General features: G+C 42.5%; 1 protein-coding gene across 1 annotated transcript; it reads left to right on the forward strand.

Annotated features, from left to right (window-relative positions):
• Window positions 1–7459: 7459 nt before the first annotated feature.
• Window positions 7460–9574, forward strand: USP51 (ubiquitin specific peptidase 51). The gene is given in 3 exon segments (XM_059911186.1): window positions 7460–7775; window positions 7778–8945; window positions 8947–9574. Coding segments are annotated over 3 exon segments (2112 nt in total).
• Window positions 9575–21897: the final 12323 nt, after the last annotated feature.

Consider the following 21897-nt stretch of genomic DNA (forward strand, 5'->3'; position numbering starts at 1 on the left):
CTCCCCAAATAGTGGCTGAAAGCAACAGTGCTTTTAGTGGCAAATGAATTACATCCTTCCCTAGTTGCTGTGGCTGTTTTATCCCCTGACTGTTGAGGTTGACAACCATGATTTGGGGTTCACCATAATGGGTCATGCATTGTTGCGTCAACTGTGTGATGCGACTTGAGTGTGAAACTTAAGCATGTTGTAATCCTGAGCATGAGGCCCCAGCCTGGCACTCAGTAGACACCCAGGGAACAGCTTTTGAATAAACTTCCAGGTATTTGTTCCAGTGGTAGACACATAGATGTGGAAATGATGTTGTACAAGTATATTCTTTGCATCATTGATTGATACAACAAACAGTAGAAAATAACCAAAATATCTTCCAAAAAGCAACTCTTTAAAGTTATCAATATCAGTAATCTTATGCATCCTTTTAAATATCAGGTAACCATTTATGTTCGTTTCTTTAACACTATAATCACCAAAGTGCAATTTTTAAAGAATGATTTGTTAAATAAATATTGTATATATTTGAGGTATAGAACATGATGGTTTGAGATTTTATATATATATGCACATATTGAATGTGTACATACATATTGAAATGATTACTACACTCAAACTAATTAACGTATCATCTCGTCACACATTTACCATTTTTGTGTGTATGAAGACAGCACCTGAAATCTACTCTCTTAGAAATGTCCAGTATTCCCTACAGTACATTATTAACTATAGTTATCATGTACATTAGATCTCCATACTTATTCATCCTTCACAACTGCAGTTTTGTAGTTCTTTATGTTCCGTTGTGGAATGCTTTCTAAGATATATTCTTAGTTTTAAAAACGCTAGGAGGCGCAATGTTTATATTATTACTGTCATTTGTGTTAAAAATGAACTAGATAGTACACATTTAAATTTGTATTTCCATAGAATAATTCTCGAAGGATACACATGAAACTAGGAATAGTGGCTGTCTCTTGCAGGGAGATGCTAGAGGTTGTGTTTAGGAGAGGCAGGGAAACTTTTCACTATATACAGTTTTGTACATTTTGAATTTTTGCCCTGTGCATACTATCTATTCAAAATATAAATTAAAAATCATATTATATAAAATAAACCACTCTTCCTAAATTTACATAATCAAATGGATTTTCATGTCATATATATCCATTGTCTTTTTTTTTTTTAACAGATTCTTACACTGTTCAAAAGGTGATATAGACTACTCTTTTTTTTCACAATGCTATGAGATGGGCCTGGCAATTCACTTTTATTTTTATATCCCTTCTATTCTCCCAGAGATACAGAAGTTCATGGCTCTTATATTTAACATAAAAATTGAGATAAATTATCCAAAATTGGTGGTCTCATAATTCTGCATGTTTTTGCTTTTTTAATTTAAAAATCTTAAAATTTTAGATATCAAAATATTGTCCCCATTGACAACTTTAATAAAAACGGTAACCAATAAGAAAAAGTCAACATAAAGACCTTTGTAGTCAGTAGCAGTACCAATTATGTAATTTAAGGTTAATGTTGAAGTAGTGACTTGTTCTAAAGTACTAAGTACTTCATAAAGAATGGAAAATGCAACTGTACTGGCTACCATGAGACAGGTCAAACCTGCAGTCAATAAGCACCATTGATGTTTCTCAGATGTCACTGCAATAGGATGCCCATTTAGCAGGGGTCAGCATGACATCTAATGATTTAGGTGATAATTTATATCACTACTTTACCACTTCTCACAAGTACTATCATATATACTTACTGGTTTGGAATATTTCAGTATTTAAAAAAGTTACAGGTACCAGTGTGTACTGTCTCAATATCAACTGCACATTCATGCCCTTCTGCTGAGGCCCCAGGCAAGCCTCTCTTTCAGAGTCTCTACATAGTCAGACCTGAGGGGACCCACCAGTTATAGCTCCAGCATCCTCATCCCTTCCCCACTGGAACATGCATCTGTTGGCTTCTTTAGTGAATGAGTTTCCTGACTCCCTTAGAGAAATACTCAGTAATTTACCCAGAATTGTGTGGAAACATAGTGAACTCAGCCACATGTTCCAATTACATTCTACCATCCAAAGAGCTGAAGCAAATACAATAAGTGATTAGGAGACAAAATGTAGCACTATGTCAAAAGTCCCAGAGGCTCCAGGGCCAGCACTCCCCATTCTCATCTGTGTGATCTTGGGTCAATGCAAAATAGTCCCTTCATTTTCCCAGCTACAAGGTGTGGATAACAATACCTACTTTGCACCACAAGTGATAGAATACATTTAAATGGGTGTAGAGAAAATAGCACATAATATGCATCTAATAGATGGTTTGTAATACATTTGCCCACTAAGCAGACAAAGTGGTCAGGACATTATGAAGCAAGAGTAGTCAGAATATAGAATTCAAAGAAGTCTGTTCATATGGATGTGAAAAAGACCTATGTCTTTATTTTCATCTATCTCTAACATAAATTCAACTATGAACCTAAGCTAGAAACCACTGTAATATTAGTAGTACATGTGACAATGTCACCAATAAAGATGTTCATATCACAGCACATTTGTTTCACATTTCTCGAAGTATCATTTATGCTCATAATTACTTTGAAATTATAGTTGTTATCATGCCCATCACTAGATACTGTTATTTAATGCATTAATAAAGAAGCTTATGTTACCAAATCACAATATTTTAAAAATTCAAAACTGTATTTCATTATAATAAATTTCTGTTATAATTTTGTGAATTTAACTTTATGCATTTATTAAAAACAAATATTATTATCTTAAGCGAGCAATAGGCTACATCCAGCTGCCAAAGGGACCCAAGGTGCCAAAAGTTTGAAAATGCCTGTGCTAGGAGACATTATGAAATGAGAGTCTATGGGGAATGGAACGGGTTGGGCTGAACATGCTGGGTGATTTCATATATGCTATCTCATAGACAGGGACAGTACAGAGGTTTCTGTCGTTGAAGCACTGGAGTCATGACGGACAGAAAGTGAAGATGAGGTTGGGCATATCTGGGATTTGGGGATGTTGTGTAGTTTCCATTTAAAAGAACCAAGAAGTCACAGGAATCACTGTAGGTCTGTGAGCAGGAGAGTGCTCACAGCAGTGGTTTCTAAGGCTGTTGCTTCTGAAGGCTGGAGGCAGACCAGCTAGGAAGTGGTGCACAGGGAAGAAATGGAACAGAAGAAGGCATCCAGTGGAGTAGGGGGCAGGAGGCTGGCAGACAATGTGGGTCCCAAAAGACCCTAACCCAGTCCACAGCACTCTCCTTGCAGACCTAGCCAGGGGTAGGCAATGGCTGCAAGTCTGCCTTTTGGAATGCTAGCCTCAGAGAAGTGAGGTGATTGAGGAGAAGAGGCCCAGGTTGGGAGAAAGATGCTGCGTGAGGTTGCAGGGGGCCCATTTTAAAGGTCCTGAGGCACTAGGATTGCAGGAACAGGCTTTTTCCAGATCCCTCTCTTTCTTATTCCACTCTACTCACAAAATACCTCCAGCACCTGTTGCAGTTAGAAAACCAAAAGGCAAGCCAAGATAAGATACTCCTGGGAAACCAGTCACATCAGAAAGGGTTCCTGCTAAGACCTAATGGCCTTGACCTGTGGTTCATTAACACTAACCCACAGCAGTGGTTCTCAGAGTCTGGTCCCAATACCAGCAGCATCAGTATTCAGCACCATCATCAGCTGGTAAATTGTCACAAACATACATTATTGGGCCTCATGCTAGTTACACAGCTAGCAAATGACTGAGTCAGCATTTCCATCTAGGTCTGCTAACCTGAAATGAGCAACTCTTTTGTTAGCTGTGGCTGAGAAAATATCTTTACCTAGGGAAAAAAGTATTTTCTTTCATAAATTAGTCTACAATACCAAAGAGCTTCCCCTCCAGGTATTTCTACATGATTGAGATTTGGACATGTTTTCCAGTTATACTTACACAGATATCTTCTTTCTCTGTGGGCAGTATCCTCATGCAGGCCTCCTTCTGATGACAAAAGGACAAGGTTAGGAGAGGGTGAGGGGCTGGGGCAGGGTCCAAATTGATGGGCCCAATAGGATCCTCCTTAGAAAAGCAGAGCCCCGCCTATGTAGTGCTGCTGTACTCTGAAGGACCCCTCCAGATCTGGGGGATCAAAGAAGGCCTCCTGGAGGAGAGAACACTTGAGCTGGTGTAAAACTGGAGGAAACCAGAAGGGAGGACAGATTCTTGGAGATCAGTCCAGACCAAAGCCAACTGTGGAAGTGCAGCTGGGGCAGGACCTCTGAGGTGACTTAGGAGTCATCATGGAATCCTGAGGACCTACTCCCTCTCCCTGTTGTAGCCCTCAGGGTTCTACCATCAAGAGGTGGATCAGAATCACAAGGTTTGATCTGGGTGGAGCAGGCCAGTATGTGGGGGCAATGACTGGCTGTTTTTCAGGTAGGGGAGGCACCGCCGGACTCCCAGGGCCACAGAGCTCTTCTTACCCTACTCCAAATTTCTACCCAAGGGAGGACACACAAGACAAAGAGTGATTCATATGAAGGGGATGAGGAGGGGGAGGTAGCAGGGACTGCCCCTCAGGCCACGAGAGGATCTTCACTTTCCCCTGTGCCATTAGGCACTCACCAGAAGGAGGGCAGAACATTTCCTCTCTCTAACCCTGCCTCCTCTCAGAGTCCTCCTGGGAACCCACTGGTGACTCCATTTCTGCTTCTCTCACCTCACTGCCACCTTGTCTGTGTGCTCCGCCATCCTCTGGCGCAATCTGTCTAAATACCACATCTACATCTCTAATATTTATGCAGGTCCAAGTTCCACGGTGTTGGAAAACCCTGCTGTCTTTGCTGTTATTATTTTTTTTTACTAAAAGTCCTTTGAAAACTCCAGAGGAAGACAAACTAAAGTTTGCCTAAACTAATGCATTTCAGTTTGAGTGGGTTGTTCATCTCTTAAGGCTCCTTCTCAAGGCTCCTGTACCAAGAGCATAGCTGCATCCAAAGAAACTGAAAATTCTAGCCTGAAAACAGTAAGCCTTCCCTCTCTGATGCAACGTTGTGGCAGTTAGAACCATGAGAGTGGCAATGGCCTTTCCAGTCAGATACATGGTCATTAGCTGACTTGGGGACCAAGTATTTGTGAATTGAAAACCTCATTAGGATTCCTGCTGAGTTGTCATGAGTTTATGGTAAGAACTGCTAGCAGGTCAAACCAGCTCTTTTCTTACTGGAGGGAACTGAGTTGCAAAGATGATGTGTAGCTTGCTTTAGGTTACAAACACAGCTAATAATGATAGAAAAGTTTAAGAGCATTACGCTCTTGTCTCCCAGGCAAACATATTCTTCTGAAGGAGACTAACTCTTATTTGAACCTCTCAACCTATAGTCACTCTGGGCTATAGGACAGTTATGGCGGTTCTTCTCTCCAAGATCATACTGATATGTGCTCACTCTGAAAATTCATATACATTAATGCATCACTTTGATGTTCTAAAATCACTGACATCCATTTGGGAAGGCACCTTCAAGATACCACTCCGAAGCCTGAGAGAACTGAATCCTAATCCTGAGAAAAGGAGATACATGACTGTCCCAGAGAGATTAAACGTAGCATTAAACATCCTCACTGATGAGCAGGAATAATCTTGGGGTTGGACAGGAAGGGCAACAAGCTCTGGACATAGCATCTATCTTAGGGGTTGTGGCCTTGGATGCTGAACCTGTTAAAGGGAGGGGAAAATCTCCTGGGCTCTGAACCCCTGGAGGACACAAATCGTTTTACTCTGAGTTTCTCAAAGCACAACCTAGTGCGGTTAGTACAGTTAAGGGATCTGCATACATTTGTTGAGTGCTTGCTCATGTACATGAACTGCTTAGGAGGGATAAGCTGATGAACTAAGCAGTAACTTTGAGAGAGCTTCCAAAGAGATGTCTTCTCTTTTCCTGTACTGTGTATCAGGCATTGTGCTATAGGCTCATTTTAGGGTCGGGACTGAGAAAGAGAGGTGTGAAAGATAAAGCTTACCATAAAGATCCTTTATATAGACTATGATTTGGTGTTCATAAGAGGTTGGGATTATTGTTTCCATTTTTGTTTAAAAGACACCACAATTAAGACTCAGAGAGGTTAGGTATTATATCTGAGCTCACACAGCTAGCAAGTGCCGGGGCTCTCCTATAGGAGTGTGAAGCCCTTGCTTATGCTTCCCCTCCCCACACTACAGAATCCCTCTCTCCACTTAACTCCTAGAGATCAGATTCTGATGGGTCCCTAAGGGATTCCTGTTAGGGAGTTGACATCCCTACAACCCCCATCCCCTTCCCAATGAAAGTTTTTTTCTGCGGAGCGCGGGCCTGGAGCCAGGTGAGGTCAGAACGTCCACTCCAGGGGCTTTCTCTAGAATCCGTCGCTGTGGTTACTTCCAGTAGAATCTGTTTTAGGAAGAGGTTTGTCTGACTGCGCGGGACAGCGGTGGCATTCATCACTGCAGGAGTGCAGAATCCGGGGCTGGGGGCCACACGTCGAGAGGGGAGGGGCCAGGGGCGGCCCCCTTGTGACCACCCTGAGGAGAGGTCAGGAGAGAAGGCTGGCTGAGGAGCGCCTGGACAGCAGCAGCTGCTGCTGAGGTTCTGTATCACGCGCTTGGGGCCCAAGGTAACTCAGACCTTTAAATTAACAGCGGGGCTGGGGTCGTTGCGGAGGCGGGAAGAGGCAGGGACTTAGGGGGCCACACACTGAACGCGTGGAGGGCGAGAGGAGTCCGAATTTTGGGAGGAATCATAAGGAATGAGGGTGATGAAGCAAGTAACAAGGTGAGTGGGGACACAAGCGACAAGGGCTTGAGAGGGCGCAAAAACTCGGCTGACCAAAAGACCGTGCGCTTGGAGGTAGGGGCAAAGTGTGGAACACACCCAGCCCAGGAACACTGGTAAGGTGGGAGCAGGGGGACACTTTCTTCCCTGAGCCCGTTTTCCATAGGTGGCCCCCTTTCAGCCATTTTTAAAATAAAATGTTGACCCAAGTGTTTTTAGGATATAAGGAAATAACGTCAGAGGAAGCTGTACCAAAGCGAGGCTGCGCAAGGCGCAGGAAAGGCAGTCAGAGGGTGGCGCCTTTTTTAAAGATTTCATCTCTTTCCACCCTAAAGCTCAGGCCGTACTCCGCCCCCCTACCTTTTCTTCCCTCCGTCATCCTCCCTTCAACCCGCCTCCACTCCCCAGCCCGGAGCACGATCCGATCGCCTTTAAACCAGGTAACCGCCTAGGTCTCCACACCAGTTCCCGCAGCTTCTGAGTAGAGTAGGTGTAATCCACAGCAGCCGCTGCCTGAGCTCAAGGGCTGGTGGGAGGGGTCTCGGGGATGCACCGCGGCCATGACGCTGGCCAGATCATTCGCAGAAATCCCTGTCTCATTCCATCTACAGTCGCAACTCGATTCCAGATGCCTCTCTCCAATGGCCGGGCAGCGAGTTGATGGCCCAAGTTCTAGAAGCTTCCTTTCCCTCCCGTTCTTTGGTCCGCTGGAGCTCAGGATGTGAGGGAGGAGCCTCACTCGAGGAGGTGTCTGAGAAGGCGGAGGAAATGGAGGAGGAGGTACTGGGGGCTGCAAAGGCGTATTCAGGCCAGGGAGCTGAGGAGATGAAGCTGGAGACATCACAAAAGCATAAGCCTGCACCTGAGGAAAACTTGACGTGGAGCTGCAGCTGCAGCGACGAGAAGGTGCTCCCTTCAACCGCCCCTCACTGTCACAGCAGCTCCTCGCCTCTTTGCCCTCGCCGCAAGCCCCGCCCCCGCCCCAGCCCCAGGCCCGCTTCCGAGGCCAGTCAGGGCCCTGGGCCCCACCCCTGCCTCCAGCCCATCCTCCCCCTCCACCGCCGCCCAGGTCCCTGCCCTGGCGCAGATCTCGGCGCAGACCCTGGCCCGGGTCCAGGCCCCAGACTCAGCGAAGCTGTTCTGCTGACCTACGCCGCTCTGGGGGTCGAGGTGGCTTAGGAGACTGGTAGCTGGAGGTGGAGTTTGATCAGGGTCCCACAGGGTGCTCTCATGTGGAGGGCTTTAAAGTAGCTAAGAACTGGCAGAAAAACCTGCAGTTGATCTACCAGCGTTTTATTTGGAGTGGGACCCCGGAGACGGAGACTAGGAAACGTAAGGCAAAGTCATGCATCTGTCATATATGTAGTATGAACAGACTCCACTCTTGTCTTTCCTGTGTCTTTTTTGGCTGCTTTACTGAGAAGCATATTCACAAACATGCAGAAACCAAACAGCACAATTTAGCTGTAGACATCTATCATGGGGTTATATATTGCTTTATGTGTAAGGATTATGTATATGACAAAGACATAGAACAGATTGCCAAAGAAACAAAAGTGAAAATTTTGAACTTCTTAGCTTCCACTTCATCAGATGTCTTTCAACAACAGTGTATGACATCAGGTATTGAAGAGAAGCAATCAACCTGTGAGTCAAAGGAACAGGAGCCAAAATTGGTGAAGCCCAAGAAAAAGAGGAGAAAAAAGTCAGTCTGTACTGTAGGCCTGAGAGGGCTAATCAATCTTGGGAACACCTGTTTTACGAATTGTATTGTCCAGACACTTACCCATATTCCTCTACTGAAAGATTTCTTCCTCTCTGACAAGCACAGATGTGAAATGACAAACCCCAGCTTGTGTCTTGTCTGTGAAATGTCTTCACTTTTTCATGCTATGTACTCTGGGAGCTGAACTCCTCACATTCTCTATAAGTTACTGCACCTGATATGGATTCATGCAGAACACTTAGCAGGGTACAGGCAGCAGGATGCCCATGAGTTCCTCACTGCAATATTAGATGTGCTTCATAGACACAGCAAAGATGATAGTTTTGGGCAGGAGAACAATAACCCCACCTGCTGTAACTGCATCATAGACGAAATCTTTACAGGTGGCTTGCAGTCAGATGTCACATGTCAAGTTTTCCATACTGTCCACCACAATAGATCCATGCTGGGACATCAGTTTAGACTTTCCTGGCTCTTGTGCCACATTCAGTTCCCAGAGTCCAGAGAGGGTTAATGGCACAGTGAGGAGGGATGACTACATACCAGGAATTCCCTCACTCACAGACTGCTTACAGTGGTTTACAAGGCCAGAGCATCTAGGAAGCAGTGCCAAAATCAAATGCAGTAGTTGCCAAAGCTATCAGGAATCTACCAAACAACTCACAATGAAGAAACTACCCGTTGTGGCCTGTTTTCATCTCAAGCGGTCTGAATATGTAGGCAAACAGAGGTGAAAGATTAATACTTTTATCTCCTTTCCCTTGGAGCTGGACATGACTCCATTTTTGGCCTCTACTAAAGAGAGCAGAATGAAAGAAGGCCAGCCACCAATAGATTGCGCACCCATTGAGAATAAGTATTCCTTGTTTGTAGTGATTAATCACCATGGAACTTTGGAAAGTGGACACTATACCAGTTTTATCCAGCAACAAAAAGACCAGTGGTTCAGCTGTGATGATGCTGTAATCACCAAGGCTACCATTGAGGACTTACCCTACAGTGAAGGGTATTTACTGTTCTATCACAAACAGGGTCTAGAGAAAGACTAGTCTTACCAGACCACTTACCAGAAAAAAAGTAAAAGAAATTAATAGGCAAGGATCCTGAAGTGACACACAAACCTACCAGGAATGGACAATGACAACAGCCCCTACATCACAATTAGCATCTTGATATAAAGAACCAAATTTAACATGGCCTATGGGTCTGTAAGAGGAAAGAAAAAAAGAATATTAACTAATGGCCATTCAGCCTTAAATGGGAGGGAGGGAGCAGAGGTTGAAAATGGTCCCATAAAGCATAATTAAATGAAAAGAATGTTTTAGGTGAGAAGAGTAGGAATAGAGATGTTCTGGCACTACTATATGTCATTTGTTTCTATGAAAATACTGTGGGAAGTCAGGAAGTATTCCTTCATCAGCAAAAAACCTCACAGTTGGTGTTCCAGCTGTGGTCAACCAGTAAAATAGCTAAATAAAATAATATTTTAAAAGAAAATTTCAAAAGCTTTAAAAGAAAAACATTTAAAAAGAAAAAAATTAATCTTAAAAAGAAAATGTTTTTAAATGTTGAAAATTTTTTAAGTTAAATATTTTTAAAATAAATGTTTTAAAAGTTTAAAAGTTTTAAAATTTAAAACTAAAATTATTAAAGCTTAAATGCAAATTTTAGAAATTCTTAGTTTAAAAAAGATAAAATGAATAAAACAAGGAAAACGATTAAAAATGAAAGTTTACCAAAAATTTAAAGTGAAAGAAACCATTTGAAAATTAAAAAGAAAAAAGAAGGAAACTGTTAAAATTAAAAGTTTAAATGAAATAAAATTTAAATAGAAATAAGTATAAATATAAAAATCTTTAAAAATTAGATCATAAAATATGTGTTGAGAATTTATGCATAATTTAAGATATAAGTTTTGAAAAATACAGAAAGGGATGAAAATTCAAATTTAAGCTTATAGAAAAGTTTTAAAAGAGGAAAGTTTAGAACAATTCAAGACAAAAGGACAAAATTTGCTAAAAATTAAATTTAAAAGATCTTAAAAGGAAAAATTAGAGAAAAAGAATTTTAAAATTTATAATGAACTTTAGACAAGTTCAGTTTGAGAGATTTAAATAAGAACTTTACATATTTAAACAAAAAGATGTATTAAAATTAAAATTCTTAAAAAGTTTTATTTTTAAAATTTAAGCATATTAAAATACATACGGGTATGAAATAATAGAGGAGACAGGAATAACAAGAAAAAGGGGTTTGTGAATATATATTTTTTCAAGTTTTATGCTGATATATAAAGATAATTCAAAGGAAAAAAAATAGACTTTAACCATCATTTTACCATCCAATTATGAGATCAATACAAGGCTTGCACTCTAGCCCACCTTCCCTGCTCAGGTTCTACACCCCATCTGATTTCCTGAAGGAAATAGAGCTATTTCTTAGGCAGAATGAACTGCATCTGAGAAAGGTGAAAGGAGCTCTCTGCCATTTAGAACTGCATTATTCATACAAATTCTTTGCTTCTGAAAAGGTGCTCTTGGCAATTTAGTAGCTTAGGAATATTAGATCACAACTGTGAAGCTCTGGCTTTGGCGTTTGAGCCCCACGGACTGATTGAGGAAGTGTCAGGGACCTATATCTGAGGACCCCCCACCCTCCTCTTTCCCCCTTCCCTCTTCATGGAGAAACAAGACCTTTAAATTTCCACAGTAGAGCTATGGGCTTGTGCTCAACACTCCTTCTACTCAGTCCTTACTCCCTCTTCTTTTCCTTATTCCATCATTCATGCCTGGTTCCCTGAATCCCTCACTTACCTGATTTTACCTATATCTCTGAGCCCCAGACTGTAGGGCTCCTTCCTTGACTGTTCACTTGGTGACTTCTACTCCTCCTTCAAGATTCAACTCACAGATGACTTCTTTGGAGACTTCCCTGAATGCTCTAGGCAGGTATAAATTTTCCAAAATATTACTCCCTCATCCCTCTATCCCTCTCACTGTGCCTTCAAAATACTTTGTCTGTACCTCATTGATGGTACTTATTATACTGTGATTCTACTGTAGCTTTGTGATTGTCTGCCCCTCTGCACCAAGCAACTGATAACAGGGGTCAAGCCTTATTCATTTCTGTGTTAATAAATGTTCGTTGAATGTAAGGATGAGTTCAGTTATTTCATCTATTCACCCTCTCAGTACTGTGTTCTTACCCACTCCATCCATCAAGCCCTCATTAAGTTCCCAGTGCTGTAATACAGTGTGATCAATGTTGTATCTTCCGCAAAGTGTATGAAATGCTATTCAGCTGTCGGGGACAGCTTATAAAAGGAGGTGCTCAGCAAGGAAATAGCCAGGTTGCGTGGAGGGAGTCCCAGGTACAATGCGAGGAAAAGAGCACAGGCCTGAGAGTTGGTAGTCATGAGAGACTGAGTGGTGAGGGGGAGCAGCAGCTGCAGGTGAGGCTGGGCTCTCTGGTGTGTGTGTGGCAACACTGCCTCTCACCAGTGTCCCTGATCTCCTCACAGCATCTCTCACCTTACAACTATGTGCCACATCTCTCCGTGATGTACCATATTAGTTTATCTTCCCAGGAGACAGTGCACCTCACCATTCCACAGTATTCTATATCACACAGCACATCATGACTCTGTGCAACAGAAAAGTGATGCCTGGTGGCTGTGTTTAGTGGAGAGCTGTAGTTTATTTGTCTGCATAGCACTCTTGCCCTTCCCCCATTCTTTGTGTTTCCAGTGGGGCTATAGATCACTTTGCTATGTTCCTGTTACCCCTCCCCAGAATGTGGCAAGTCACTCAAGCTAAGCCAGATTAGAGTTCTCAATTCCCCCACTCCTCTACCCACAACCCTCCCACAAGAGCAATTCTTCTGAGGATGGCCATAGGACCCAAGCAGGGCCAATCAGAGCCAATTCCTAAATTGAATATATATAGATACTGGGAGAAATAAATGTCTTCTTCCCTACCTCTGGTCCCCATTCCACCCCCAGTGCTGGAGTCTAGGCTAATATGACATGAATCAGGGACTCTAAGAGGTCAATATCCATACCATGAGTAGAAAATAGGAAGAATCAGAGATAGGGAGAAAGAGTGTAGAGAGCATCATTTGAACCTTGTGAATCCAGCTGTGCCTGAGGCCCCAAAGTTCTCTGCTATCTGAACCAGTAAAAATTTTTGCTTTGCTTAAGCTGGCTTGACTGGGGATCCTGTCACAGCCAAGGGCAGTGAACATATTAGCCAAGTTATATGGTTAGTTGGGGCCATCCTGTTCCTAAGGCCACAAAGGGAGAGAAGGGAGGGAAGAGTGGCCTTAGAAGGACTCCATCATATATGATTGAGAGACCAGAGTGGATACCTGAATGTCTTTAAGAAGCACGTATTAGCTCAACCACTGACCTGCACTAAGCTTCAAATCTTATGGAAATGATATGGCTATTTTCAATTAAAGAAAGGAAAAGGCAATAATGTTTCATGAGTACCAAGATAGACCAGACACTATGGTAATTTTACTTCTATTATCTCACTGAGTCCACACAACAATCATGGGAGACAGTCATTACTGAATATACTTCACAGAATGGAAAACTGAGACTCAGAATGGAAAATGATTTGCTTAAGTTCACTTCACTATTTTAAGTGGTGGAGCAAGTATTCAAACTCAGGTACTCAAAGCCTTTGCTTATTCCAGTTACGATCCAGATAATTCAAAGATTTTGTTTGTTCTGCTTTTCCTGATGTTGCTATGGAAGACAACACAGACCAGAATGGTGCAGAAGGCAGACAACCTTTGACAAATATGGATATAGATAACCTGGAACAAGAGTAATCTACCAACTGATAACACCAAATTGCCCATGCTACAGGTGAATGTGTCTCTATGGCAATGGCTGATTGGGATAAATGACTTTCCTAAGGCTACCCAGGATAGATGAGGCCAAAATCCTACTCCATTACTACACATGTAGATTCACGCAATGCCATATGTTTGGCTGAGCACCAAGACCTGGCTCTAAGATCTCACCATTTCACTATCTGTGAAACCATCCGCTCCCTCTAGGTACACCAGGTTTCCCTTTAGCTTTAATACTGTGGCCAGCTTCAATACCGTGTGTCACTTACACCACACAACTTCCTCCTGGTCTTCCCAGAGTGCCCACATACCAGTCCTTCAACCATATATACCTTCTACCTGCCTGTTGGGGAGGGGCTTGCCTATTAGGATCTGGTTCCTAGGTGGTCTAATATTGATTTGCAATGTCCAATTTCTGTTGTTTCTGCACTACTTTCAGTTCCTTTATTTTGATTCCCTTCCAAACACACAGTAGTAACTATGCTAGGCCAGGGCTGGAACTATGTGTCTTTAAATCCCTCAGCCTACTATAGAATGTGTTAACTGCTTGAATGTGTGAATGAATAAATCAAAATAAATTCCATCCTACACTCAGCTTCAGTAGTTGACTTCATGTTCTATTTTTCTGAGGACAAAAAACTCTTAAGAATACCTGACTTACCCATACCACCCACATCAACATGTATCTGTCTCCATCCACCCTCTGCACCTTCACTCTAGTTTTAGAGGAAAAGGAATCATGCTTCCTTTCTGACGCTGCACCACTGGCCTCCTTCTGACTCATTCCTGAGAGCCAAGAACACTTGCTCCCACACTCTCCTATCTATTCCTGCATCAGTCATGTTTTCTCTAGACAGACAATATTAAGTAACTAGACATCTTAGATTTTCTATGATTTCTAGGTTTGTTCCATCATCCCTATAAGGCATAAGAAATGTCCCTCAAATCCCAATACTTCCTCCCAGAGTGTATATTATCCCCAGAAGAGACCAAAAGTCCTGTCATAAGATATTGATTTGAGGTTCATATTTAAAACAAAAATTCATAACTTTTGCATGATGCTGCTATCTCCAGTATTATTTAGCTCCTTCCTTTCAATGCCAAATTCTTCTATATATGTTTTTCTTACGTAATTTCTACACTATTCTACACCATTTTTAGTTCCCCACATGGTTTCTGCCTGTACCACTCTATTGAGACTACTCTTGCTTAAGTCCAAAGTGACTTATTTTTTCGAAGTTGTTTATTTTGCTATTTTATCCCATTTTTAAAAGAGATACATGATAATTGAAGACAGTGGGACAACAGATACAAAATATTTGATGTTAAAGCTTTCCTCATAAATCCAGGTTGTGATTTTGCCATGCTGGCTACTGTTCTGGGTACATTCCCAAGTCTGAAGAAAGGACGGGAGTGGAACAAGTGGAGGTGAGGAAGGGATTGCATGGAAAATCAAACTTTAGAAAACTGAGTTGTATTTTATTTTATCTTTTTTCAAGCAGGATCCTTTATTATTTTAATCTTGCAAATGTATAGTTTTTTATTCTCTTTTTTAAAAAAAAATTATTGGAATATAGTTGATTTACAGTGCCGTGCTAGTTTCTGCTATACAGCAAAGTGAATCAGCCATACATATACATATATCCACTCTTTTTTAGATTCTTATCCCATATAGGTCATTACAGAGTATTGAGTAGAGTTCCCTGCACTCTACAGCAGGTCCCTATTAGTTATCCATTTCACATATAGTAGCGTGCATATGTCAATCCCAATCTCCCAATCTGTCCCTCCCCCTCGTTCCCCCCTTGGCAACCACAAGATGTTCCCCTACATCTGTGATTCCATTTCTGCCCTGCAAACAAGTTCGTTTGTACCATCCTTTCAGATTCCACATATAAGTGATATCATTATGACATTTGTCTTTCTCTGTCTGACTTACTTCACTCAGCATGACAATCTCTAGGTCCACCCATGTTGCTGCAAATGGCATTATTTCATCCTTTTTTTATGGCTTAGTAATATTCCATTGTATATATGTACCACATCTTCTTTATCCATTCCTCTGTGGATGGACATTTAGGTTGCTTCCATGTCCTGCTATTGTAAATAGTGCTGCAGTGAACATTGGGGCGCATGTATCTTTTCAAATTATGGTTTTCTCTGGGTATATGCTCAGGATTGGGATTGCTGGATCATATGCTAGCTCTATTTTTAGTTCTTTAAGGAACATCCATACTGTTCTGCACAGTGGCTGTACCGATTTACAGTCCCACCAACAGTGCAAGAGAGTTCCTTTTTCTCCACACCCTCTCCAGAATTTATTGTTTGTAATTTTTGGATGATGGCCATTCTGACTGGTGTGAGGTGATACTTCACTGCAGTTTTGATTTGAATTTCTCTAAGAATTAGTGATGTTGATCATCTTTTCATGTGCTTTTTGGCCATCTGTACGTCTTCTTTGGAGGAATGTCTATTTAAATTTTCCACTCATTTTTTATTGGGTTTTGTTTGTTTGTTTGTTTGTTATTGAGCTGCATGACCTGTTTGTATATTTTGGAAATTAGTCTCTTGTCGATTGCTTCATTTGCAAATATTTCCTCCCATTCTGTGGACTGTCTTTTTTATTTGTTTATGGTTTCCTTTGCTGTGCAAAAGCTTTAAGTTTAATTAGGTCCCATTTGTTTATTTTTGTTTTTATTTACATTACTCTGGGAGACGGATCAAAAAAGATATTGCTGTGATTTATGTCAGAGAGTGTTCTGCCTGTTTTCCTCTAAGCGTTTTATAGTATTTGGCCTTACATTCAGGTCTTCAATCCATTTTGAGTTTGTTTTTGTGTATGGTGTTAGGGACTGTTCTAATTTCATTTTTTTACAGATAGCTGTCCAGTTTTCCCAGCACCACCTTATTGAAGAGACTGTCTTTTCTCCATTGTATATTCTTGCCTCCTTTGTCATAGGAGGCAAGAATATACATAGATTAGTTGACCATAGGTGTGGATTGTATTATAAATGCACCAGAGGAGTTGGCATTTCTAAGGACGGGTGTAGAAAATCCTTTTTGTGTAGAAACGAGGCCTTATTGAGTCTAATCATGCCATAATTGATCTGTTTTCAGAATGGTCTGCTTAAAAAGAGACATACTTGTATTCTATTTGCAAGCATCATTTAAAGGTCCTATCTCACCCTACCTCTGATAGAGAATTAAGCTGATTGGCCTGCAATTTCTACTTTTTTGTGATGGGTGAGATGTGGTGAGGCAGGTCTAGGCAGGAGACTTAAACTGAAATCACATCCCAAATCTACCTCTTACTAACAGGTAACACTGGGCCAGTAACAGAACCTTGTGCACAACTCTCCTAAGGCTGTTGGGAGGGCTAAATGCAATGATGTTTGCAAGGAATTTATTTAGTGCAGAGCAGGCACATGGTTGGAACTAAAAAAAAAAAGTCATTTCTCTTGCCCCATTTTTCAGTGTCCAAGCATTCTCCTTGTCCCTCAGGTATCCTTAGGAAATGATAACTGCTAGCTCTCTGGAAGCCCATTTCCCTGCATATCACAAGAGTATCACCTAAGTAGACTTCTTTCTATAAATTATCCTCTGCCAGGCCTCTCCTTACCTCAAGAAACACTGAGTGTTTCTTGCCCTGTGCTCCAGGTACCCCAATAGGGTATGTCTTATTGTTGATTATACCTGACAAGCAAGGAATATGAGGCTCAAAGTGTTGAAATGTCTTTCCCCAAATCACACAGTAATTAAGAAGGAGGACTGGGACACAAAGTACTGAGCCCAGACCCTCAACCACCAGGTTTTGCTGCAACCCAGGAGCTCATTTGATTCCTCTACTTATACTGGAATAATAGCCAGGTAATACTCACCTCTGAATCCACTAAATTTATGGGCTTCTAGAACCTGAGAGTTGGGAGGATCATACAGAGCCTTTACCCTACAGGTTTCTCACTACTTTAAAGGATACACTGACCTAGAGAGAGATAGAGAGACTTGCTCAAGGTCACAGAGGGGATCAGTGGCAGAACCAAGAGCAGAATTGAGGTCCTGGGACTCTCTTATTCTATGCCAGGCCTTCTGACTGCCAACTTTCTCTGTTAATAGTCTATCTTCATTGCCTATCATATCTCAGAATATGCATCCTTCTAGACTGGGTCTGGATCCATAAAGACAACAAAGCCCAGAGAGATGAGTAGGTGGCTCTTTCTAATAGAACCTAAAGACAAAAGTGTAACAAGGGCATTGGAAGCTTGCTCATAATTCTTGTCCCAGGGAAGTAGCAGGGAGCAGGAAAATTATGACTGGACCTGGAAATGAATGAGGCTATGGTTGGTATTGGGTGAATGACCTGACATAGAGGGCAACATCCAGTCCTGTGTGGGGTGACGAAAGCAGGAGAGTTTAATTCTCGATGATTGCCTTCTTTTGGACATGGGAAATCGGTTCATCTAATAGCTTTTTGTTAACACTGGGTTTTGATTCTTTCTCCGTAATGAGATGCAGCTCTTTGAGCAGATGCTTGTCTTACAGGGCTCTTCTTGTGATAGTAGTGTGGAGACCCTTCGGCCCATCTGCACATTGTGGGTCCAGGTCTTGAAAGAATGTTATTTAGCCCCGAAACCTGGATGGCACTTTGCTGAAAAAACAAAAACAAAACTGAGGGTAAAAGTCTCTAAAATGGAGCTAAGGGCCCCACCTGTATGTTCACCTGCACCCCCATTGCCAGGGCTTCCTGGTTACAACTAGCTGAGAATCCAGGGAGAAGTGTTTTTAGGCAAGTTACACATAATCTTTGACTCTGTTTGCCCAAGTAAGAAAAAAAAGACGATTTGTTTAGATTGTCCCCAAAGTTCTTTGCAAGATTTTAAACTCTATGAACTATTGCCAGCCCCACCCTCCCCAGTTTCATGTTTCCAACTATAAGCAGCACTCAGTTGCACTCACTCCTCCAGATCTCTTTTATTTATTTATTTATTTATTTATTTATTTATTTATTTATTGTTGGCTCTGTTGGGTCTTCGTTTCTGTGCGAGGGGTTTCTCTAGTTGCGGCGAGGGGGGCCACTCTTCATCGTGGTGCACGGGCCTCTCACCATCGTGGCCTCTCTTGTTGCGGAGCACAGGCTCCAGACGCGCAGGCTCAGTAGTTGTGGCTCACGGGCCCAGTTGCTCCACGGCATGTGGGATCCTCCCAGACCAGGGCTCGAACCCGTGTCCCCTGAGTTGGCAGGCGGATTCTCAACCACTGCGCCACCAGGGAAGCCCCAGCTCTCTTTTATGTTATGTCCAAAAACAATCACTCATCTTAGCCAAGGAATATGTTAATTCTGGTTTAGAGTGGGAAAATTGATCAAGATGGTGGAGTAAGAAGATGTGTAACTTACCTCTCCCCACTAACACATCAAAAATACATATACATTTGGAACAATTCTCACTGAAAACTAAATGGAAACTGACAGAAGGATTCCTGTACAACCACGGCTGTAAGAAAGCTATACATGTAATCTGGTAGAAAGGGAAGAAAAGCAATCAGGTAATGACTTCCCTGGGAGGGGACTCAGAGGAAAAGGGAGATTACAGGTGGAGACCCACCCTGGGGAGTAAGCAGTGAGAACCACAGATTTGGTGCCACAGTCCTGGGGTCATACAAAGGGAAGACAAGCCACCTTGGCTGGTTGGAGGACCACTGGGACTAACAGATGGCTCTGGAAAGCCTGGACCCTGCTCCTGTGGTACACATGAGCGCTGGCTTGCCCCTGAGACAGAGGGGAGAGAGGACTACTCCACTACCACCTTGGAGCATGCCACAGCCAGAGATGAGTGAACACTCCAGCCCCACTCAATCCATATCACAGTGTGGCACTGGATCTGGGGCAGCCATGACCAGGGAGAAGACTCAGCCATGGGATGCAGAGTTGACCTGGTCCAGGGGTGGAGCCTGGGTGGGGCAGTGGCAGTTATAGTTGACACTTAATCAGCACATCAGAAAAAGCCCAGATCTCTGATGGCTGCTGCTCCACCACAGATCACAACTTCATATATGCCAAGAGTCCACACGGGCCCCATCTGCCATATGGTGTGGCTCCACAATAGGGTGGGGATGGTGGAGGCTGGGAGCAGCTATTGGTTGTGAGGGACAAAGGGCACTTGCACTGGAGGCTGCATCTGAGCAGAGTGAGGGAAGCACTCACAGGTGCCTGCACAGGCAGTGTATTAGAGACAACTCAGAACTCTATCTGTGGCTGACACAGCTGAGAGCCCAAACAGGCCTCCCCTTGCTTCAGCACTCCTGCCTGTCCACCCTCCCCCAGGAAAGAGTCCCAGTGTGGTGAGAGGGGAAACTACATACTAAAAGGGATCAGACCATTTCTGACACAACCCTCAGTGCTTCTGCTACAGCAACTTGAGATCAGACCTCACACTTGATAGGACAGTGATGGCCACTGAGCAGAGAGGAAATCCCACCTTACACCCAAATCCAGCTCTAGGCCCTCCATCTCCAGCCCCACCTCCTACCAGGGTGATAGCTGCCAGCATACCATTAGGAAAGATGTGAATTGCATCCATGTCAATTTCAGCTCTCTCATCAAAGGTGTTGGGCTCATGCAGTCTTTATAGGGACTCTTCCACATAAGAACAGCCCTTCAAGATCACAATAGGTAACTGTTTCACCTAAATTCATAAAGGCAAAGAAAGATAAGCAAAATAAAAAGGCAGAGGAACTGCTCTCAATGGAAAGAGCAAGAGAAAACTCCTAAAAAATAATGAAACAGATATAAACAATTTACCAGATAAATAATTCAAAGCATTGGTAATAAAAATGTTAACTGAATTAGGAAAGAGAATAGATGAACACAGTGAAAATTTTAATAAGGAGCTAGACAATACAAAAAAACCCAATCAGAAATGAAGTTTTCAGTGACTGAAATAAAATAAAACATAAGAAAGAAGGAATGGCAGGCTAAGTGATACAGAAGAACACGTAAGTGATCTAGAAGATTGAATAATAGAAATCAACAATCAAAAAAAAAACAAAAAGTTTAAAAAATAAAAACAGTTTAAGAGATCTCTGAGATAACATTGTGTACTAACATTCACATTATAGGGGCCTCAGAAGGAGAAGAGAAAGGAAGGCATCAATATGTATTTGAAGGAATTATGGCAGAAAACGTCCCAAACCTAAAACAGGAAACATGTTTCCAGGTACAGGAAGCACAGAGAGTGCCAAACAAGATGAAGCCAAGACATAGCATAATTAAAATGGCAAAAGTAAGAGAGAATTCTGAAGGCAGCAAGAAATAAGTAAAATCTCAAATAAACAACTTAACAAAGAAGACCTAAAAAGCCCAAGTCAGCAGAAAGAAGGAAACAATAAAGATCAGAGAGGAAATAAATAAAATAGAGATTTAAAAAAAAACAGTAGAAAAGAACAGTAAAACCAAGAGCTGGTTTTTTGAAAAGATAGAATTGATACTAAGCAGGCTCACCGAGAAGAAAAAAGAGAGGAATAAATAAACAAAATAAGAAATGAAAGAGGAGAAATAACAACGGATACCACAGAAACACAAAAACACATGAGAGAATACTATGAACAGTTAAATGACAACATATTGGACAACCGACAAGAAGTGGACACATTTCTAGAAACATTCAACCTGCCAAGAAGAAACAGACAATTTAACCAGATTAGTCACTAGTAGTGAGATTGAGATTGCAACTTAAAAAAAATAAATAAAAAATCCCAGCAAACAAAGGTTCAGGACTACATGGTTTCACAGGGGAATTCTATCAAACATATAAAAAGGTCTAATCAGGGTCTGGGCAAGACGGAGGAAGAGTAAGATGTGGAGATCACCTTCCTCCCCACAGATACATCAGAAATACATCTACACGTGGAACTGCTCCTATAGAACACCCACTGAACGCTGGCAGAAGATGTCAGACCTCCCAAAAGGCAAGAAACTCCCCACGTACCTGGGTAAGGCAAAAGAAAAAAGAAACAACAGAGACAAAAGAATAGGGACGGGACTTGCACCAGTGGTAGGGAGCTGGGAAGGAGGAAAGGTTTCCACACACTAGGAAGCCCCTTCGTGGGCAGAGACTGTGGGTGGCAAAGGGGGGAAGCTTCGGAGCCACGGAGGAGAGCGCAGCCACAGGGGTGCGGAGTGCAAAGCGGAGAGATTCCCGCACAGAGGCTTGGTGCCAAGCAGCACTCAACAGCCTGAGAGGCATGTCTGCTAACCCGCTGGGGCGGGGGGGGGGGCTGGGAGCTGAGGCTCGGGCTTCCGTCAAATCGCAGGGAGAGGACTGTGGTTGGCTGCGTGAACACAGTCTGAAGGGGTTAGTGCACCACAGCTAGCCAGGAGGGAGTCTGGGAAAAGGTCTGGAGCTGCCGAACAGACAAGAGACATTTTCTTGCCTCTTTGTTTCCTGGTGCACGAGGAGAGGAGATTCAGAGCACCGCCTAAACGAGCTCCAGAGATGGGCGTGAGCCATGGCTATCA

Source organism: Balaenoptera ricei, chromosome X (genome assembly GCF_028023285.1).
Source record: "Balaenoptera ricei isolate mBalRic1 chromosome X, mBalRic1.hap2, whole genome shotgun sequence".
NCBI lineage: Eukaryota > Metazoa > Chordata > Mammalia > Artiodactyla > Balaenopteridae > Balaenoptera > Balaenoptera ricei.